This window comes from Castor canadensis, chromosome 1 (assembly GCF_047511655.1).
Source record: "Castor canadensis chromosome 1, mCasCan1.hap1v2, whole genome shotgun sequence".
In the NCBI taxonomy this organism is placed as follows: Eukaryota; Metazoa; Chordata; class Mammalia; order Rodentia; family Castoridae; genus Castor; species Castor canadensis.
In genome coordinates this window covers 146,544,318-146,562,629 of record NC_133386.1, presented here as the reverse complement: position 1 = coordinate 146,562,629, position 18,312 = coordinate 146,544,318, and the positions used below count along the sequence as shown (strand labels likewise).

The following is an 18,312-nucleotide window of genomic DNA, read 5'->3' as shown; positions in this document are numbered from 1 at the left end:
GAACTCCAGTGCCAGTTCACTATGCATATCTCAAGCCTCTTGTCTGTTTATACTATATGTTTGCAAGATGTCTGAGTTTGCTCTTGTGGAGAGTGCCAGGACTCTCTCTTTGACCTCTATCCCTGCAGGAGGGTACTTCTCCTTCCCCTACAGAGTCTTCAATCCTCAGTGTTCGGCACTCTGTTTCTTTTACTATTGTAATATCTAAAGTTCCTAGGTTTCACCTGGTAACTGACTCTCTACTTTTGAACTTCGGGGCTTTCCTACTCTACCCACTCCACTTCAACATAAGGCTGCATACATCTATTGTTTTTCTTCTATCTCTTCGAGAAGCAAGAGAGTTTGGGGTGCCTCTAATTCACTATCTTCAATCCCCTTATCATTTCTTCTTGATGAAAACATTCAAAATCCTTTCTTCTAGCATTTTTGTAGTATATAGTACATTAGCATTACCTACAGTTACCACAGTGTACAAAAGCACACCAGAATTTCATACTTTTATTAATTATAACTTATTACCCATCTATCAATTTTTCTCCATCTCTCCTTTGTCCCAACTCTTCCCCAGTACCTCTAATCATCATTCTACTATTAATTCTATGAGATCAACATTTTTGTATTCCATGCATCAGCGAGAACTGACAGTACTTGTATTTCTGTTCCTGGTTTAATTCACTTAACGTAGTGGTCTCTAGTTCTATCAATGTTGTTGCACATGACAGGATTTCATCCTTTTTATGGGTGAATAATATAACATTGAATATAAAATTGTTCCATATACTTTCTGTTTAAAAAGCTCGTGCTTGGGCTAAGTGCATCTAAAATCTTGCCCACCCTTCAAGGTTCAGAACAAATGCTATCTCACCCAAGAAGCACTTTGCTTGCATGGTGAATAATAGCAGGGAGAGAAAGCATTAGGATAAAAAGGAAAATCTGTGAAAGCTTTTAAAATTGTTTTAAGAAGGGGGAAGGAGGTATGAGAGGGAGGGATAGGGGAGGTGGATTTTAGTGAGATATATTGTATACATATATGGAAGTATCTCAATGAAACCCCTTTGTACTGCTAATATATGCTAATAAAAATGGAAATCTATTATGAGGTTCATTTGCATGGTTTCCAAAGGTCACCAAAATCTCAATGCAACAGGCAAGGTGTAGTATACCAAGTAGCTATACATAGCAATGAATTGGGACTTTTTGAAGCTGTGTGGATATTTTAGTGCCTTTCCTGTATATATCTTAGGAGAGCATGGGACACATTTTCATGTTTCACTGAAAGCCAGCTGCTAACATGCAGAACTATATTTTTTTGAGAATTTCTCTTGTCTGAAAAGAACATACTTAATTGGAAAGATATGAGAGTGCCTGCCCTTACACTCAGGGGGCCCATAGACACCAAATGAATGATAACATGATTCATGTTATCATGCATTTAAACACATTTTAAATGCATGATTTAAAAACAATGATAACAAAATGGCTAGTTACCACAGGGTTGGACTCCCCGCTTGATACCATTCCAGAGCCATGTTCCCTATAGGCTAAAACTCAAGAAGCATTTCAGATGACCCCACCTCTTTATCTGGTGTCTCCTCATGCCTTGTCCTTCCTGCTATTTACTACAGTTTTCCCCTGAGGTCACACCTTCCATAAATCACTTGCATGAAAATTACTAGGGCTTTGGTTTTGAAGAACTTGTCAGAAGACAGAGTGCAAATGAACACAAAAATAAGAACTGTGTACTTATATTTCACTATTGCACATTCAAACTTAAAATTAATAAGTACAAACATTGAGGTCTTATTTGTTTCCCAGATTAATTTTCACTTTCCCAGAGTCCTTTCACTGACGAAAGTTATAGTTATTATCTATCATTGCATTATAGTTATACAGACTGAATTTCTATTTGTCTACAGGCCATACTGTACTTGTTCTTTGTTCCAGGATTTCTGTTTCTTGCTAATTCTCCCTAATTATTGCTATTGGTACTTTTTCTTATGCCTCTGTTTAGAGAATATTTCATGAAATTTGAATTCATGTAGTTGGTTTCTGATGGAAGTATTTGATGCAATGTGCCAAAGGCAGATGAGTCTAGATGTTGCATCAGTTCTGTGTCTACCATAAATTTTGAGTCCCCCTGTTTGCTGTTATATTTATCCTGTGTTCTTCCAAATGGAATGTTACCCAGTTACAGGAGGATTAGAAGATTAATGACTATAGCAGTATCATTTCCTGGTACAAAATGGAGCTAAGTACACTAATACTTCTTTCTCCATCTATGGAGAAATACATGCAGTTTACATTTATAAATACTTTAAATCATATTCTTAGAAATAGTAACCAGGAACATTATCATTCATTAACTCATTCTTTCATTTAGAAATTATACTGAGTGCCTCTTATAGTGCAGGTACTTTCCTAGCCTATCAGAAATGTCAGTGACAAACAACTGGAACTGTCTGCCATCATGGAATTTATCTCAGTATTTCCAAAGCACTTAAAGAGGGAGCATGGTTTAGCATAAAGTAAATGTGCAAAAAAATTAAAAGAGGAAACTGACTCATATTGCTTTCTTATGCAGAGTAGTCTAAAAACTTGAAATCATTTAAACTTTGTCCTAGTTTCTAGCAAGGAGAAGAGGGGAAGATTGAAAAAGAGAAATTTAGTGGAGAAAATAGAGACAAAGCATTAGTCAATTAAGTGGGAGTAGGATTGCTATTTTGATTTTAAGATCCTTTTCTTCTGGAGGGCAAGAGTATTTCAATATGATTGATGAGGTTGTTCTGGGAAGAGAAAAATGTTTTCTTTTAGTAATGTTCCTCTCCTTGTTATTCATTTCAATAACTTAAGCACATACTTCCTTCACCCTCTAAACAATCTTCATGTCCACTTGCAGTCAATGTTTCTTTCTGTCCCTGACTCCATATAACTGCAGAACTTAACCAATTTTGATTTATTTTTTTTCTATGAGTTTTATAACTTACAATCACATAGAAGTATTTCATTCTATCTGGCTCCTTTCTACCAGCACAATTATCTTGAGATTCATTAATGTCATGCATTTCAGTAATGTTTCTTTTTATTATTGAATAGTGTACTCAATGGATATATCAGTTTTTGAGGTCATTTCCAGTTTGGGACTTTAAATAAAATATCTGGTGTCTATGAACTTTCAAATAGTCTGTGCATCATACGTATCTTCTAATATCTTGGGTAAATACAAAGAAGCAGTTGTGCTTGGTTTTCTGTATGCCTATCACTTTGTCAATATCTTACTGCCTTAATTACTTTAGATTTATGGTAAGTTTTGAAGTTATACAATGCACATCCTTAACTTGGTCGTTTTCTAAAATTACTCTTACTAATTCTGGTTCACCTTGCTAATTTATATAAAATGTTCTTACAGAATTTTGACCCACAGTTCATTGAATCTGTGGACCAATTTTTGGATATTTGTACCATAATGATACTGTTTTTCTAGTACAGGAATCTGGCATATCTCTTACCATTTATTAGAACTTCTTTAATTTATTTTTAAAATTTTTATAAATAAGCTTTGCATAGGTGTTAATATATTGAATCCTAAATATGGTTTTTGGCACATCTTAAATATAATTTTTTAATAATTACTAGCAAATTAGATAAAATTATTTTTCTATATATTATGCTTTTATTCTCATATCTTACTAAGTTATCTATAGTGTATATTTTGTAGATTTTTTTTTTCATTTTTCTTTTATTATTCATATGTGCATACAAGGCTTGGTTCATTTCTCCCCCCTGCCCCCACCCCCTCCCTTACCACCCACTCCACCCCCTCCCGCTCCCCCCTCTCAATACCCAGCAGAAACTATTTTGCCCTTATCTCTAATTTTGTTGTAGAGAGAGTATAAGCAATAATAGGAAGGAACAAGGGGTTTTGCTGGTTGAGATAAGGATAGCTATACAGGGCATTGACTCACATTGATTTCCTGTGCGTGGGTGTTACCTTCTAGGTTAATTCTTTTTGATCTAACCTTTTCTCTAGTTCCTGGTCCCCTTTTCCTATTGGCCTCAGTTGCTTTAAGGTATCTGCTTTAGTTTCTCTGCATTAAGGGCAACAAATGCTAGCTAGTTTTTTAGGTGTCTTACCTATCCTCACCCCTCCCTTGTGTGCTCTCGCTTTTATCATGTGCTCATAGTCCAATCCCCTTGTTGTGTTTGCCCTTGATCTAATGTCCACATATGAGGGAGAACATACGATTTTTGGTCTTTTGAGCCAGGCTAACCTCACTCAGAATGATGTTCTCCAATTCCATCCATTTAGCAGCGAATGATAACATTTTGTTCTTCTTCATGGCTGCATAAAATTCCATTGTGTATAGATACCACATTTTCTTAATCCATTCGTCAGTGCTGGGGCATCTTGGCTGTTTCCATAACTTGGCTATTGTGAAAAGTGCCGCAATAAACATAGATGTGCAGGTGCCTCTGGAGTAACAGTCTTTTGGGTATATCCCCAAGAGTGGTATTGCTGGATCAAATGGTAGATCGATGTCCAGCTTTTTAAGTAGCCTCCAAATTTTTTTCCAGAGTGGTTGTACTAGTCTACATTCCCACCAACAGTGTAAGAGGGTTCCTTTTTCCCCGCATCCTCGCCAACACCTGTTGTTGGTGGTGTTGCTGATCATGGCTATTCTAACAGGGGTGAGGTGGAATCTTAGTGTGGTTTTAATTTGCATTTCCTTTATTGCTAGAGATGGTGAGCATTTTTTCATGTGTTTTCTGGCCATTTGAATTTCTTCTTTTGAGAAAGTTCTGTTTAGTTCACATGCCCATTTCTTTATTGGTTCATTAGTTTTGGGAGAATTTAGTTTTTTAAGTTCCCTGTATATTCTGGTTATCAGTCCTTTGTCTGATGTATAATTGGCAAATATTTTCTCCCACTCTGTGGGTGTTCTCTTCAGTTTATAGACCATTTCTTTTGATGAACAGAAGCTTTTTAGTTTTATGAGGTCCCATTTATCTATGCTATCTCTTAGTTAGATTTTTTTCAGAATTTGTTGCATGAACAACTATGTACAAATGGGGTATTTTACTTCTTCCTGTGTCATCTTTATGGCTATTTAAATTACTTTTTATTACCTTGCTGCAACACCAGGGACAACACTATAATGTTGAATAGTAGTATTGAGTGTTGCCCTTCCCACCTTTTCCTCAAACATAAGTAGAAGTTTTCAATATTTTACCATTAAGAATGATGTTGGTGTTGTTTATTAGGATTTGGCTTTTCTCATTTCTTTCCTTATATAGGATTATTTGAATTATTTGAACTCTATTCTAATTTTTCCATTTGCATTTAGATTATATGTCTTTGCATCACTTTTTTTGAGGTAGTGAGTATTAACTCTGGGCCTTGCACTTGCTGCACAAGTATCTATGACTTGAGCCACAAACCTCCAGCTCTTTGCATTACTTTAAAAATGATCACTATCATCATTATATGTTCCTAAAATTCTACACTTTATATAGAGTTAGCAATGTGGTAATTTACTCAAAATATAAAGATCCTTTCATCTTACATATTTATTTTCCTTAAACTACTTTGTGATATTTTGTTATATGTCTTATATGTACTTATGTAAACACACTGCTAGGTGATATTGTATTTTTAATATAGTAAGGTCATGTATTTTAAAGGAATTAGAAGTAAAACATCTTTGCATTAAATCATTTATTTTCTATTTTCAATTCTCTTTGTCCAATCCTGCAAGTAAGAGGTTCTCACTCTCCCTCTGCTGTCTGTCTTTCTTAAGCAAAATCAAGGTACTGCTGGGCAAGGGTAACTGCATTCTACTCTGACATGTGAGGAGCTTAGAGATGGCCTTCAGAATATTCGATCTGAAAGTTTAGAGAATAACGTGTATACCTCTATTATTTAGGGTTGCCTTCAGGGAACTTAACTGTTTCCACATCTCATAGGTGCCTGCCGATGGACTGAGCAGATTATTGATAACTTCCCAGAAGACATCCACTTTTAAGGGAGTGGAGGATTCAAGTGCAGACTCTAGTGGATAGCACTGGAAGCAGGAAACTGACAGTGGGGGTTGAAATCATGCAACATAAGTTGTTTGAACTCCTCATTCTCAGTTCTCTCCTCTGAAAAATCAGGAATATAAAAGCATCTACCTCATAAAATTGCTATGAGGATTAAATATATGCTAAATGCTTAGCACTGTTGTTAGCATAGAGAGTGCTGTGGAGGAATATTGCTTCTAATCAGCCTGGCTGTTTTAAAGGCCCTCCCTCAAAAGTGAGGCTACAAGGGTATAGAAAGCAAATTCTGAAATGAGGATTAGACTATGTTTTGGGGTTGAAGATTCTGGTGTTCTATCATGACCCACCTACACCTTAACTCATGACTCCAGAGGCAATTCTTTTGACACTACTTCTTTTCTGGAAGGCATCTAATACTCTTTTTAATGTATACTTTATAATATTTTCAATACATTTAAATTTTCTTCCTTCTGATATGAAAATGTACGTCTTAATATTTTTGTTAATTAAATTTTAATTACTTCTTCCTCATGTTCTCCATGGTACTTAATGGTATGTGTTATAGATTTCAAGATAAAATACTTAACAATGAGCACATTTTAAATGGTTAAAGTTAAGGTTAGCATTTCATACCTGAAGTTTAGTACTCTTTCTTAAGCCTAACTATCAAAGTAACCTTAGGAAATTGGTTATATCATACTCTAGTAAATATTAAAGAAATTATAGAACTATGCATGAACAACAAGACTGAAACAAAAGAATAAACTGACCATTTTACAATTGACAGTCTGAAAGATTGGTTTTCTTTTTGTGTTAATTGAATTGTTCAATATCCCCTACAGAACTTAATGACATTCTATTTGACTTAACAATTAAATCTCCAGGATCTTTGGAGAATTACCTATAACAGAAAAAATAAAGTTAAAAACATAGCTATCTGAACTCTATGACTTTGTTTTGGAAAGATGAATGAGTTTTATTTTAAGATGTAAGATTTTGGTTTTGTTAATGCATCTGACTTCCTGATTTTCATTTACCATTCAAGAAAACTTTATTCTCTAAAGTGATCAGAACTCACAAGTCATGTTGTATAAACAGGGCAGGTATAATCAAACAATCAGACAGAGAACAATTTTGGTTGATGTACTCTGTGTTCATCAGTTTCATGTGAGTAAATAGTCACAACCCAAGTTTCCAGGACTCTTTATTTACCTACCCATAAGACACACAGTCATATGGTCTTTCAGCACTATCTTGGAGCCCTGACTACATGGTAGCTTTGAGCATTTGTTTATGTTTGAAGATTCAAATTGAAAATTTTAAAATATAAACATGTAACAATCTTTACAGAAACAGTTCATTTATCCATCTAAGTGTGTTAGGTTCAAGGCAAGCTTTAGATAAAGCTTGTTATGTACACTCAGAAAATTTGGTGATGAGGATTAACCTAGACTAATTCATTGATTATTCTTAAGCTTTTACTCTGTGTTTATGCAGCTACATATTATGTTGAAAATAACATTATTTCACTCTCTCAATTGGGATTATTTCACAGTCCCAATTGGAAATCATTTTTTCAGTAGGAAGTGCCTTGATTTATTTGAATGAAACTTCCTTAAGTATGTGCTGAGTAATAATCATGCTTTTTTCATTGATATTTCAAACTATTTGCTAAAACAAAATTTTCTATTTCAAATATATAAATATGTAAGTGACTTCATTTATAATCTTAATTAGAAATTCCCGTCTAGCTACCAAGACCAATTTCATTTCTTCTTCTTAAAAAGCATTCACATTATTTTGATACTGTGGAGTACAGAACAAACTAGGTAACTTTTCTGACACATTAATTCTCAGAAAGTTTAAAGGAACCTGTTACCCACTCACTGATGGTTGTATTAGATTTCACAGTAATTATTACTTAACTTAATTAAGTAATTAATATGTAGTTACTTAGGGGATGGGCAGTCAGACTTCCTGGGGTTACTATTCTGATTTTACCACTTGCTACGTAAACTTGTGCAAGTTACATAATGTCTTTCAGAATCTGTTAACTCAGCTATAAAATTGTACTGAAAATAATCATTTCATGGAAATGTAGTAAAGACAATAATATGTATTTGTGTATGTGTCCTCACTGTATGCTTATTATTTAGATGTGTGTAATCAATATTAGCTATTATCAAAGTCTTCCCTAGAAAATGTTATGTAGCATCTTCTTTTCCAAAATTCCGCCTTTGTTTTTATTGTTTTTATGTGCCTTGTATTTTTATTTTTTGGCTTTGAAGAAAAATGTACAATACCTTAATGGATTTTTTTGGTGTTTCTGTTAAAACCAATTTTTAAATTACAGGTAGAGTCATCATTGCATGCAAGTATATATTAGTATTTGAATATATATTTATAATGACATTACACCCATGTTAAAGAAAAGGAAGTCTTCATAGTTATATAGTTTCTCATGAAATGTTTTATCACAGGTTTCTTTTGGCAACATATACAGTGTCCCATGGATTCCCTGGTGAATGAGAACCACACTGCAGTGACAGAGTTCATTTTATTGGGTTTGACAGATGATCCAGCCCTTCGAGTCATCCTCTTTATCATCATCCTGTTCATGTATCTGGTGATCATATTTGGCAATTTCAGCATAATTATTCTTATCAGAGTCTCTTCTCAGCTCCACAATCCCATGTACTTTTTTCTGAGCAATTTGGCTTTTGCTGATATCATCTTTTCATCTTCTGTCACACCTTATATGCTTGTTAATTTCCTGGTGGAGAGAAACACAATCTCCTACTTTGGATGTGCCATTCAGCTTGGTACAGCCATTTTCTTTGGGACAGTTGAATGCTTCCTGCTGGCTGTCATGGCATATGATCGCTTTGTGGCCATCTGCAATCCACTGCTGTATTCAACCAAAATGTCCACACAAGTCTGTGTCCTGTTACTTGTAGTAACTTACATAGGTGGTTTTCTTAATGATACCTCCTTTAGCTTATCCTTCTTTTCTTTACTCTTCTGTGGATCAAATAGAGTCAATCACTTTTTCTGTGATTTTTCTCCTTTAGTTGAACTCTCCTGTTCTGATATCAGTGTCTCTGCAATTGTTCCCTCATTTTCTGCTGGCTCTATCATTGGGTTCACAGTGATTGTTATCTCTGTCTCCTACATCTATATCCTCATCACCATCCTGAAGATATGCTCCACTGAGGGCCGCCACAAGGCCTTCTCCACCTGCACCTCCCACCTCATTGCAGTCACTCTGTACTATGGGACCATTACCTTCATTTATGTGTTGCCAAAGTCCAGCTATTCCACTGACCAGAACAAGGTGATATCTGTGTTCTACATGGTGGTAATCCCCATGTTGAACCCCATGGTCTATAGTCTCAGGAATAGTGAGATTAAGGAGGCTTTGAAGAGAAAGCTTTGTAGGAAAATATTTTCTTAGTAAGGTCTAAGAAATCTGAATATCTGTTTTCATATATATCCATTGAAGTATCATTTGCTAGTGTGATGGTTTTCAGTAAACATGAGGCTCAGTTTTTAGATGACATAGTAAATAAGAGACCTACAGTGAGCTACCTTTAATAAAACTAATTTAAATTTATAAATAAATAATTTTACATAAAATGACATTTGCTAAAAATCCTTTTAAAGTTGTATTCATATTTTTAAAAAGTTGTTCTATGCCATACTCTCAGGTAATTATACTTTATTATAGTTTGAATCTTAAGGGATTCTAAAGATCCTTGTATTTATTAAAGTCTTGGTCCTTGGCATGGTGGTGCTGCAATGTGGTAGAAGCATTGAGAGCTGCAGCCTAGTGGGGAGTTCATTAGTTTATTGGGGGCATGTCACCAAAGGGAATATTGGAATCCCAGTTCCTTCTTCTTCATCTCTTTTGCCTACTGAGCATGAGGTGAGTAGTTTTGCTCTACCATGTGTTCTTGTGATGTGTCATCACAGACAAAGAGCAATGGAGCCATCTCATCAAGAACTGAAACACCCAGAAAGAGTGTGCCAAAATAAAACTTTTGTTTTAATAAGTTGATTATCTCAGTAGCAGTAAGATTATTACAGTAGCAAAAAGCTGACTCACGTTCAATCCTTTAAATTGTGTGATCTCAACATCAGCTTATCCTGAGATAAGCCTGGTAATTCTAGTTATGACTGAGCACACTGTATGGGAAATGTCAAAGTGCAATCAAAGAGAAAAATTCCTGGAAATGTTCTTCTTGTAGAAGGTTATTTGTGGGGAATGGGTTATATGGACCCATGAACTTCTGGTCTTTGTTCCTGGTTTCTGGCTCTGTCTACTTTTAGGGTTCCTAAGGAAGAAGGCATCATCCTTGATTAATATGTGAAGCTCTCTGTTGGGCCTCAACAAGTGAGTTCCTTTGGTGGATCGAGCAGGGGTTTCCTGAGTTTCTAAGAACTGAGTGAAACATAAACACTAGTTTCAAAGAAGGCAGGCCAACTTGTAGTGTGACAATGATGAGCCTATGAAGAACAAACTTTTAGATTGACTTCATGCTTAGATCCACATTCTGCTCAGGATGTTGGAGCAGACATGGCTGTCTCTCCCTTGAAACTGGAACTATCTTCTGGAGAGATTTAGTACACCTTTGCATGCTGACAACCATCACATTTATTTTTCTTTCCTTTTCTCTCCCTAGTTTTTTAGAAACAAATCCCATCTTTTTGTGTATATGGCACATGGCATTAATCTTCTTAATTCAATAACTTATTCTTCATACATTCAAAAACTTTAATGAGTGATTTTTAGATTCCAGGTCTTGGTCTAGGTTATTGGAGTTATAACTGACAGTCAAAGTTGTAATATATGTTTTAGTGTAAGAAAAATAAAACTTAAAAGTAAATAATACAGTCTATGAGAGGGGAGTAAATACTAAAGAGAAAGAAAAAAAAAACATAGAGCCAAATGTGGAAGGTTGATGTGCCAGGTGCAGGGAGTGGTCAGTGCTGGTCTCAGTGGACTGCATCATGTGCAGACAATTCATGTTGAATATGGCACTACCTGTGTATACTTCTGAATCTAATGTTCCAATAATGTACATGCAATTTACCTTTGAGGCTTCTGTTCCAACAATGGCAAGGTCAGTAATTTTTATACATTCCATTATCAACACAACTGAAATAGATGATAAAATGTTAAGTACACCTTACTTACCCAATTAACACTTATAGGATAATAAGTAATTCATTGCCCCAAAGTATAAGAACCCAATGAAGTCGACTAGCACTAAAAATTCTTTTGCAATAACAAAATTTGACAAGTCAGGAGAAAGGCTTACTAACCTGGGCTGTGAATTTAGTGTTTTTTTGGTATAACAGGGAAAAAGTAGAAAAACTAGGGCATGTCCCATTTATATCACATTTATATTCTCATTTATATCCTCTCAGGTGTCCTCCCATGTATTCTCAGAATGAAGGGAAACTGGAAGTCACTAATCCATACATAGATTTGCAGCCACATAGGTCTAGGAAATCTCAAACCTTGAACTTGCCTGTAGGTATTGAAGAAAAAGTGGTATCTTAAGGTGAATTGAATAAGCAAATAAATAACAAAACTTACGGATTCCAATCAAACACAGAGAAAAATAATTACCAGTTAAAAGGAAATGAGACACAAAACTTGAGAGCAAGTGGAAAAATAAACAACAGAGCCAAACTCAATAAGATTTATGATACAGGAATTAACCAACATAGACCATGATATCCTTTGATTAAAATGGTAAAAGATTATTTGAAATGTATATAATCTCAAAAAATGAAAAATAATGAATATATATATATATATATATATATATATATATATATATATATATATATGCAGAACAGTCAAGCAGAATTTCATAACTGAAATATTCACTATTCCAGCAGAGTTACAGCAGGCATTTCTCCATTTCTCCTTGGAAAGCATAAGCCTCATGTGTTTTTAGGCAGGAATGCAAATGACAACATGAGTTGAGAAGCATCCTAACTTAGAAGCCAGTGACTCTCAATGGAACCAATGAAGTAATAATTCCATTATTATACAAACTCACTGAGACCAAAGAGTGGAAACTTCAACTGTAATAACATCTGGGAAGGATAAAAAAATGGAATTATAGACAAAATTTTTGTGTGTATGCCATGCTGAGGATCAAATCCAAAGCCTCACACAGGCTGAGTAAGTGCCCTACCCAGTAGTTACATGCCAAGCATATAGCTCAAGTTTTTTTTTTTTTATGAAAGTAGATGAAAAATATTTTCAGAATAGTAGCAAAGTTAATCAGCAATTTATGAATGGCATAATATATCCATATATGTTTGGGGTTATTCTAAGAAAGATTTATAGATTTACCATTAGAAACTCAATAAACAAGGAGAAAGAAAAAATATTAAAATTCAAAGTTTCAAAATATTGAACTATATATTCATTGAATTTATGATAAATATTATGGTGGAATGATCTGAACAGATATCTAATCTAAGTCTAAAATTTAACTAGAGAAAGGAAAACAGTTTAAGAAAATAAGGACAAAGTTTGATTATTTGCAATACAACATTTTAAACCTTATCATAAATCTACAGTAACTAAATATGTTTTTCTTTTTGTAACTCATGGTTTGTGGTCTTGTGTTTGGCCTACAACTTTTTTAAAAACCTATTCCTAAAAGGAAATATTTTCTCTTACATTTATCTCCTGATGTTTTATTGTTTGTATTTCTGCTTATGATACATTTTGATTTAATTTTTCTTATGTGGTATGATGTTATGGCTAAGTTTTATTCCATATGGCTTTGCAAATGTTTCAGTAATAATTTCTGGGTCCATGTTAAGGTCCATGTTGAAGGGTCTGTTACCAGGAGCTCAAGTGAATGTAAATCCTCTCTGGTCTCTGAATGACTAAACAATCTCCAGTATCTTGGTCTATAGGGCTGCTGCTGGGATGCAGATCCACTTCAAGGTCTGTGCATGGTGGGTCTGTTACCACCTCAAATGATAGGCATGGCTTCCTCTAGGTCCCTGGGAATGCTCCTACCGAACCACTTGGTGAGTCTTTAGGCAGGCAGTACTGTAGGATTGTGTGTTTAAGAGTTGCTAGCACTGAGTCACAGGGCTGCTTCAGGGTCTGCTGATGAGATGAAAGTAAGGACTTCAGTTCTATCTCTTATGTCACACATGTGTGTGCCTCCCAACAAATTTTCAGCCTGTTTTTAGAATACAACTGAGAGACACTGAAGCTGATGAACAAGGCCTTTTCAAGGTCCACAGTGGAGCCTAGTTCAGTGGGTTAATTAGTGGGAACTAGTGGGAGCCTAGTTCCCTTTCTTCCTGCAAGGGAAGAAAGATATTTTGACATCTTTATGTTGAAGAACATATTCCTTTGTTGAGTCAGACAATCCTAGAAGGGGCATGAGGTAAATATATGGTGCAAGATGTAAGAATCTGGCCCTGAGCAGAATTTGAGGGTAGACAATAATGGGTGTGTATAACAAATAAAAACTTTGAGTTATTCTGCTTAGTAGCAAGAGTCCCAATGTTACCACTTGAGATACATAAAGGAAGATTGAGTAATTAGGGTAAATTGAGTCAAGTATTTAATGTCCTTGACATATTCCCTGCTACTTGAATGCGGTGTGAGTTCTTAGATGCCTCTGAAGAACTACTTATATTATTCTAATGAGGGGTGGGAAGAGAGAGCTTATGGGCATTTAAAAAGGACAGAATCATGTGTACATGGATTCCAGAATCATCCTATTTTTCTGCAGAGAGATGGTCACTAAGTCAAAACCATAATTTCCTTTTTTACTTTTTTCCATTCAACTCCACTACTCCTTTGTGAAACTAGATCCATGTCTATCACCCTGTACTAGTATCAACTCAAAGTAGGTTAAGGACCTTAATATCAGATCCAAAACTCTGAATTTAGTACAGGAAGGAGTAGGGAATACTCTGGGAGCAAAAGGTATAGGCAAGGACTTCCTCAATAGAACTCCAGCAGCCCAGCAACTAACAGAAAGGATGGACAAATGGGACTACATGAAATTAAAAAGCTTCTGCACAACAAAAGAAATGGTCTCTAAACTGAAGAGTCCACCCACAGAGTGGAAGAAATATTTGCTGGCTATACATCAGACAAAGGTCTGATAACCAGAATATGTAGGAAGCTCAAAAAACTAAACTATCACCAAATCAATGAACCAATAAAGAACTGGGCAACTGAACTATACAGAACTTTTTCAAAGAAAGAAATCCAAATGGCCACAAAACACATGAAAAAATGCTCACCATCCCTGGCCATAAAGGAACTGCAAATCAAAACCACACTAAGATTCCACTTCACTCCTGTTAGAATAGCTATCATCAAAAACACCACCACCAAGAAATGTTGGCAAGAATGCAGAGGGAAAAAGGAACCCTCATACACTGCTGGTGGGAATGTAAGATAGTACAACCACTTTGGAAAACAATATAGAGCCTTCTTAAAAAACTAAACATAGATCTGCCATTTGATCCAAAAATACCACTCCTAGGGATACACCTGAAGAAATGTGACACAGGTTATTCCAAAGACACCTGCACATCTATGATTATTTCAGCACTCTGCACAATAGCCAAGTTATGGAAATAGCCAAGATGCCTCACTACTGACGAATGGATTGAGAAAATGTGTTACTTACACACAATGGAATTTTACTCAGCCACAAAGAAGAATGAAATTTTGTTATTTGCAAGTAAATGGATGGAACTGGGGGACATCATCTTAAGAAAAATTAGCCAGGCTCAGAAGGCCAAAAATCATATGTTTTCCCTCATTTAGACCTAGAATAAATGCAGTAATATTATTAGACATAAGGGAGAATGCATACAGGAGGAATAGGGAAAGGGAAGGAAACCTAAAACTTGAAAGTGTTTGATGTGTCCACTGTAGAGAAGCTAATAAAGTAAACTTAAACTGACAGAGGTCACTATGTGAAGGTGACCAGGAAGTAGTGAAGAGGTCTGGTAAAGATGAACCAATTCAGGCTGTAATACACATGTGCATGGAAGCAATGTTAGGAATTTCTCTGTATAGCTGTCTTTATCTCAAAATAGCAAAAATGTTACGTTTTTCTCATTATCACTTATGTCTTCTCTTCAACAAAATTTGAGAAGAGGGCAGAACAGGTTCTGCCTGGAAGTGAGGGAGGTTGTGGGGAGAGAGAGGGGATGTGGGGCAAGGGGGGAGATGGCCCAAACAATGTGTATACATATGAATAAATAAGTAAACAATAAATAACAATTTTTTCAAAGGTTCTTTTAACTGGAAAGCACTCTGGCATTGTCACACTAACCTAGTTGGCAGGGAATTTATTTGTTCTGAAGTCAGATATGATTCTGGAGAGCCAAGAACCCTATTCTTAAATTTAATTTTAAAAAAGGGAAAACAAGTCCAAAGTACAACATGGAATGTTTATGTCCCTTTGGGTAGGGTTAGTCAGACCATAATGAGTCACTAGATTCCATAATTCATTTCTATACAACAAACCCAAGGACCTTTCTCTCAAAGGGACAAGCAGCAAGAGTCCTGGGGGATCTGTCATGTTTGATTAGAGTGTTCTTCCCGGCACTATGCTCACAAAGAAATCCATCCTCTTCCTCACTGAATGTATGTAACTCTGCTCCTTGACCAGTGGGTACATTAGTCAGTGGTTCATGTTGTGAAATATTTGCCTCCTCAACTAACTATAAAAGTAAATGGACAACATATACTTTATAAATCTTGTTTGGAATTCAGCATCAATAATGTTGTTTCTAAAAGGTAAGTGAAACATCAATGTATTTTATTAAAATGAATTTTCAAATTTCAAGAAAAATAGAAAATAAAATAAATGATTTCACGAATTTTAGCTCTTTACTCATATAGAAACAGCATGCTCAGCAAGGAGGCTCTGTGTAATGGTCATTATGGTACCCCTAGACAGACTGTCTAGGAGACCCTAGGCAGTGGTGATGGTCTGCACCAGCCCAAAACATTGCTAGGCTTAAGCAGCTGAGGCTATGAAAAGGAAATCAGAAGAAACAGCCTGTGCTTTGGTTAGATAAGGCTCATAGTGCTACATCTTAAAATCAGATAACTAAGCATTGAGGGAAATAATTTTTGAATGGCCAGAGTCGCTGACCTGGGTTGAGAAGCACAAATGCCAGTAGTGGAGGGTTCTACATCTTAAGTGTACAATGGAGATAAAGGATAGGGACAAAATCAATCAGCATATTAAGCATTTGATTGGCACATCACAGAAGTAAAAAGCTCATCAGGAATTGAACTGCCTGTATTACTTTGAAATACCCCTGACATGTTTAAAGAAAAACTATATTTCTCATAAAAATTTGAATAACTGAAAACTTAGCAATAAATAATTTTTATTTAATTAAAAACTTTCTTAACCCTGATGTATGACCAAAGACCTCTTGTGCATTTTACATATATCTCCCCCAATGGTTTTGTAGTTGAAACCTAGGTTCTTGTACTTGCACTCTACTACTCGAGCTATGCTGAAAATATTTTGTCTTTATTTTGTTGATGAAATAGCATCTCTGTAACTTTGCCTTGACTGGCATGAGCTTGAGATCATTCTGCCTTTGTCTCCAGAGTAGTTTGGATGTGCTAAACCGTCCCATCTGATATCATTTTTAAAATTTCACCACACAGCCACATCATAGGGACAAATATTTCCATTTCACAATTATTAAAAACTGAGATGCAAGGACATTAGGAACAAGTGTGAGCCAATACAGATGACCATTGGGAGGCTCAGGACATGCAATGTCCAAATCTCATCTCCATGACTGCAGTCAGCATAGATGAACTCACATAGTGTCACAGTGAAAGGAGCATTGCCCTGTGGAACCCTCCTTGAGTCAGTAGGCAAAAACAGCAAAAGCTGCTCAATGTTTGACCTCAGTGTGATTAATAAGGTTAAAAACAGCGTTTTGCTAGTAGATTAATTTAAACACAATGAAGGTCAAAGAAGAGGTAGAGCACATTTTTTAAAGGTTCTTTAATGAATCCTTAGATTCATTGCATCTCACAATTCACTTAGTCAAAGATGTAAGTTCCACCATTAGAGAAACTAAATGCTTACTTTATTCTGAAGGAAGAAAATTTTAAACTTTTAAGGAATATAGACTTTCAAAGACATTTAATACAGATGTTTACTGTTTCTGATAAATGTTTAAACTATTAAAAATTGTAATAATGTTAGAAAAAATTCTGATTCTATGAATATTACAACTTGTAATTTTGGGTGGAAAATCATAGCATCATGTCAACATGACTCTTAAAGAGTATAAAATTGCAAAGAAGCATATGAATATGGGGAGACTCATTTAGAAAAGTGATTGAGGATACATTTTGAAATTGTGAGAATCATGATACAGAGGATGACATCTATTCATATAGTATTTCAGTTATGTCAACTACTGGGAACATGGGAAATATTTCACTGATAATATTGAGTAAAAATGTAAATAAAAAAATCAAATATATACCATGGTTATGAGTATATAAATACTAGTGAATATCCCCAAATCGAAATAACTCAGAATTGATTATGAAGCATTATAACTTTAATAAAAAGTTAAAGATTTATAGGAGTTTTCTTTAGTTGCTATAATATGCATGACAATAAAAGAAAATGAAAGGATTTATAAATCAGTTGCCCTTACCTAAAGAGATTGCTATTTAGCTGAGATGAAGGGAAAGAAAAGTTGTACATAAAGAAAATTTTAGAAGCTAAAATAATTCCTACTTGAATTCTATTTTATAATATTTGGCAGAAATGCTGTAAAGTTATTTACATTGTTTAAGTTCATGTATATATATATATATAAACTTTTCTATTATATATATATATACATAAACTTTTCTAATTATTATTTGTTATTAATTATGTTTCCTAGGACTGCTTCAAAATGCAGAAACTTTGCCCAACAAAGTACCAAAACATGGAGGAAGTACTAAATCCCCCTTTTAAATTTCATTAGCATGTAATAGGTATACAGGGGATACATTGCAATATTTACATATATGCTTGCAATAAATCTTAGTTAGATTTACCCACTTCACCATTCTCCTTCTTTCCCCCTTCCCCTTCCTAGAACAATTTCAACAGTTTTCATTTTTCTATTTCATATATGAATATAAAATTCATCCACCATTTTCATGCTCATTCCCCATTTCCTTATGTCCCCCAATCTCCTACTGGTACCCATCCCTGG

At 35.1% G+C, this 18,312-nt stretch overlaps 1 protein-coding gene across 1 annotated transcript; it reads left to right on the top strand.

The window, feature by feature from the left end:
• Positions 1–8,545: 8,545 nt before the first annotated feature.
• On the top strand, positions 8,546–9,490 carry LOC109680808 (olfactory receptor 5P76-like). The gene has a single exon (XM_020155491.2). It carries the CDS (start codon positions 8,546–8,548, stop codon positions 9,488–9,490), a length of 945 nt encoding a protein of 314 aa, XP_020011080.2.
• The last annotated feature ends 8,822 nt before the right edge of the window (positions 9,491–18,312 follow it).

What these genes read in the sequence shown, in the direction of transcription:
- LOC109680808 (XM_020155491.2), top strand. Translation starts at nt 8,546, where the DNA reads ATGGATTCCCTGGTGAATGAGAACCACACTGCAGTGACAGAGTTCATT.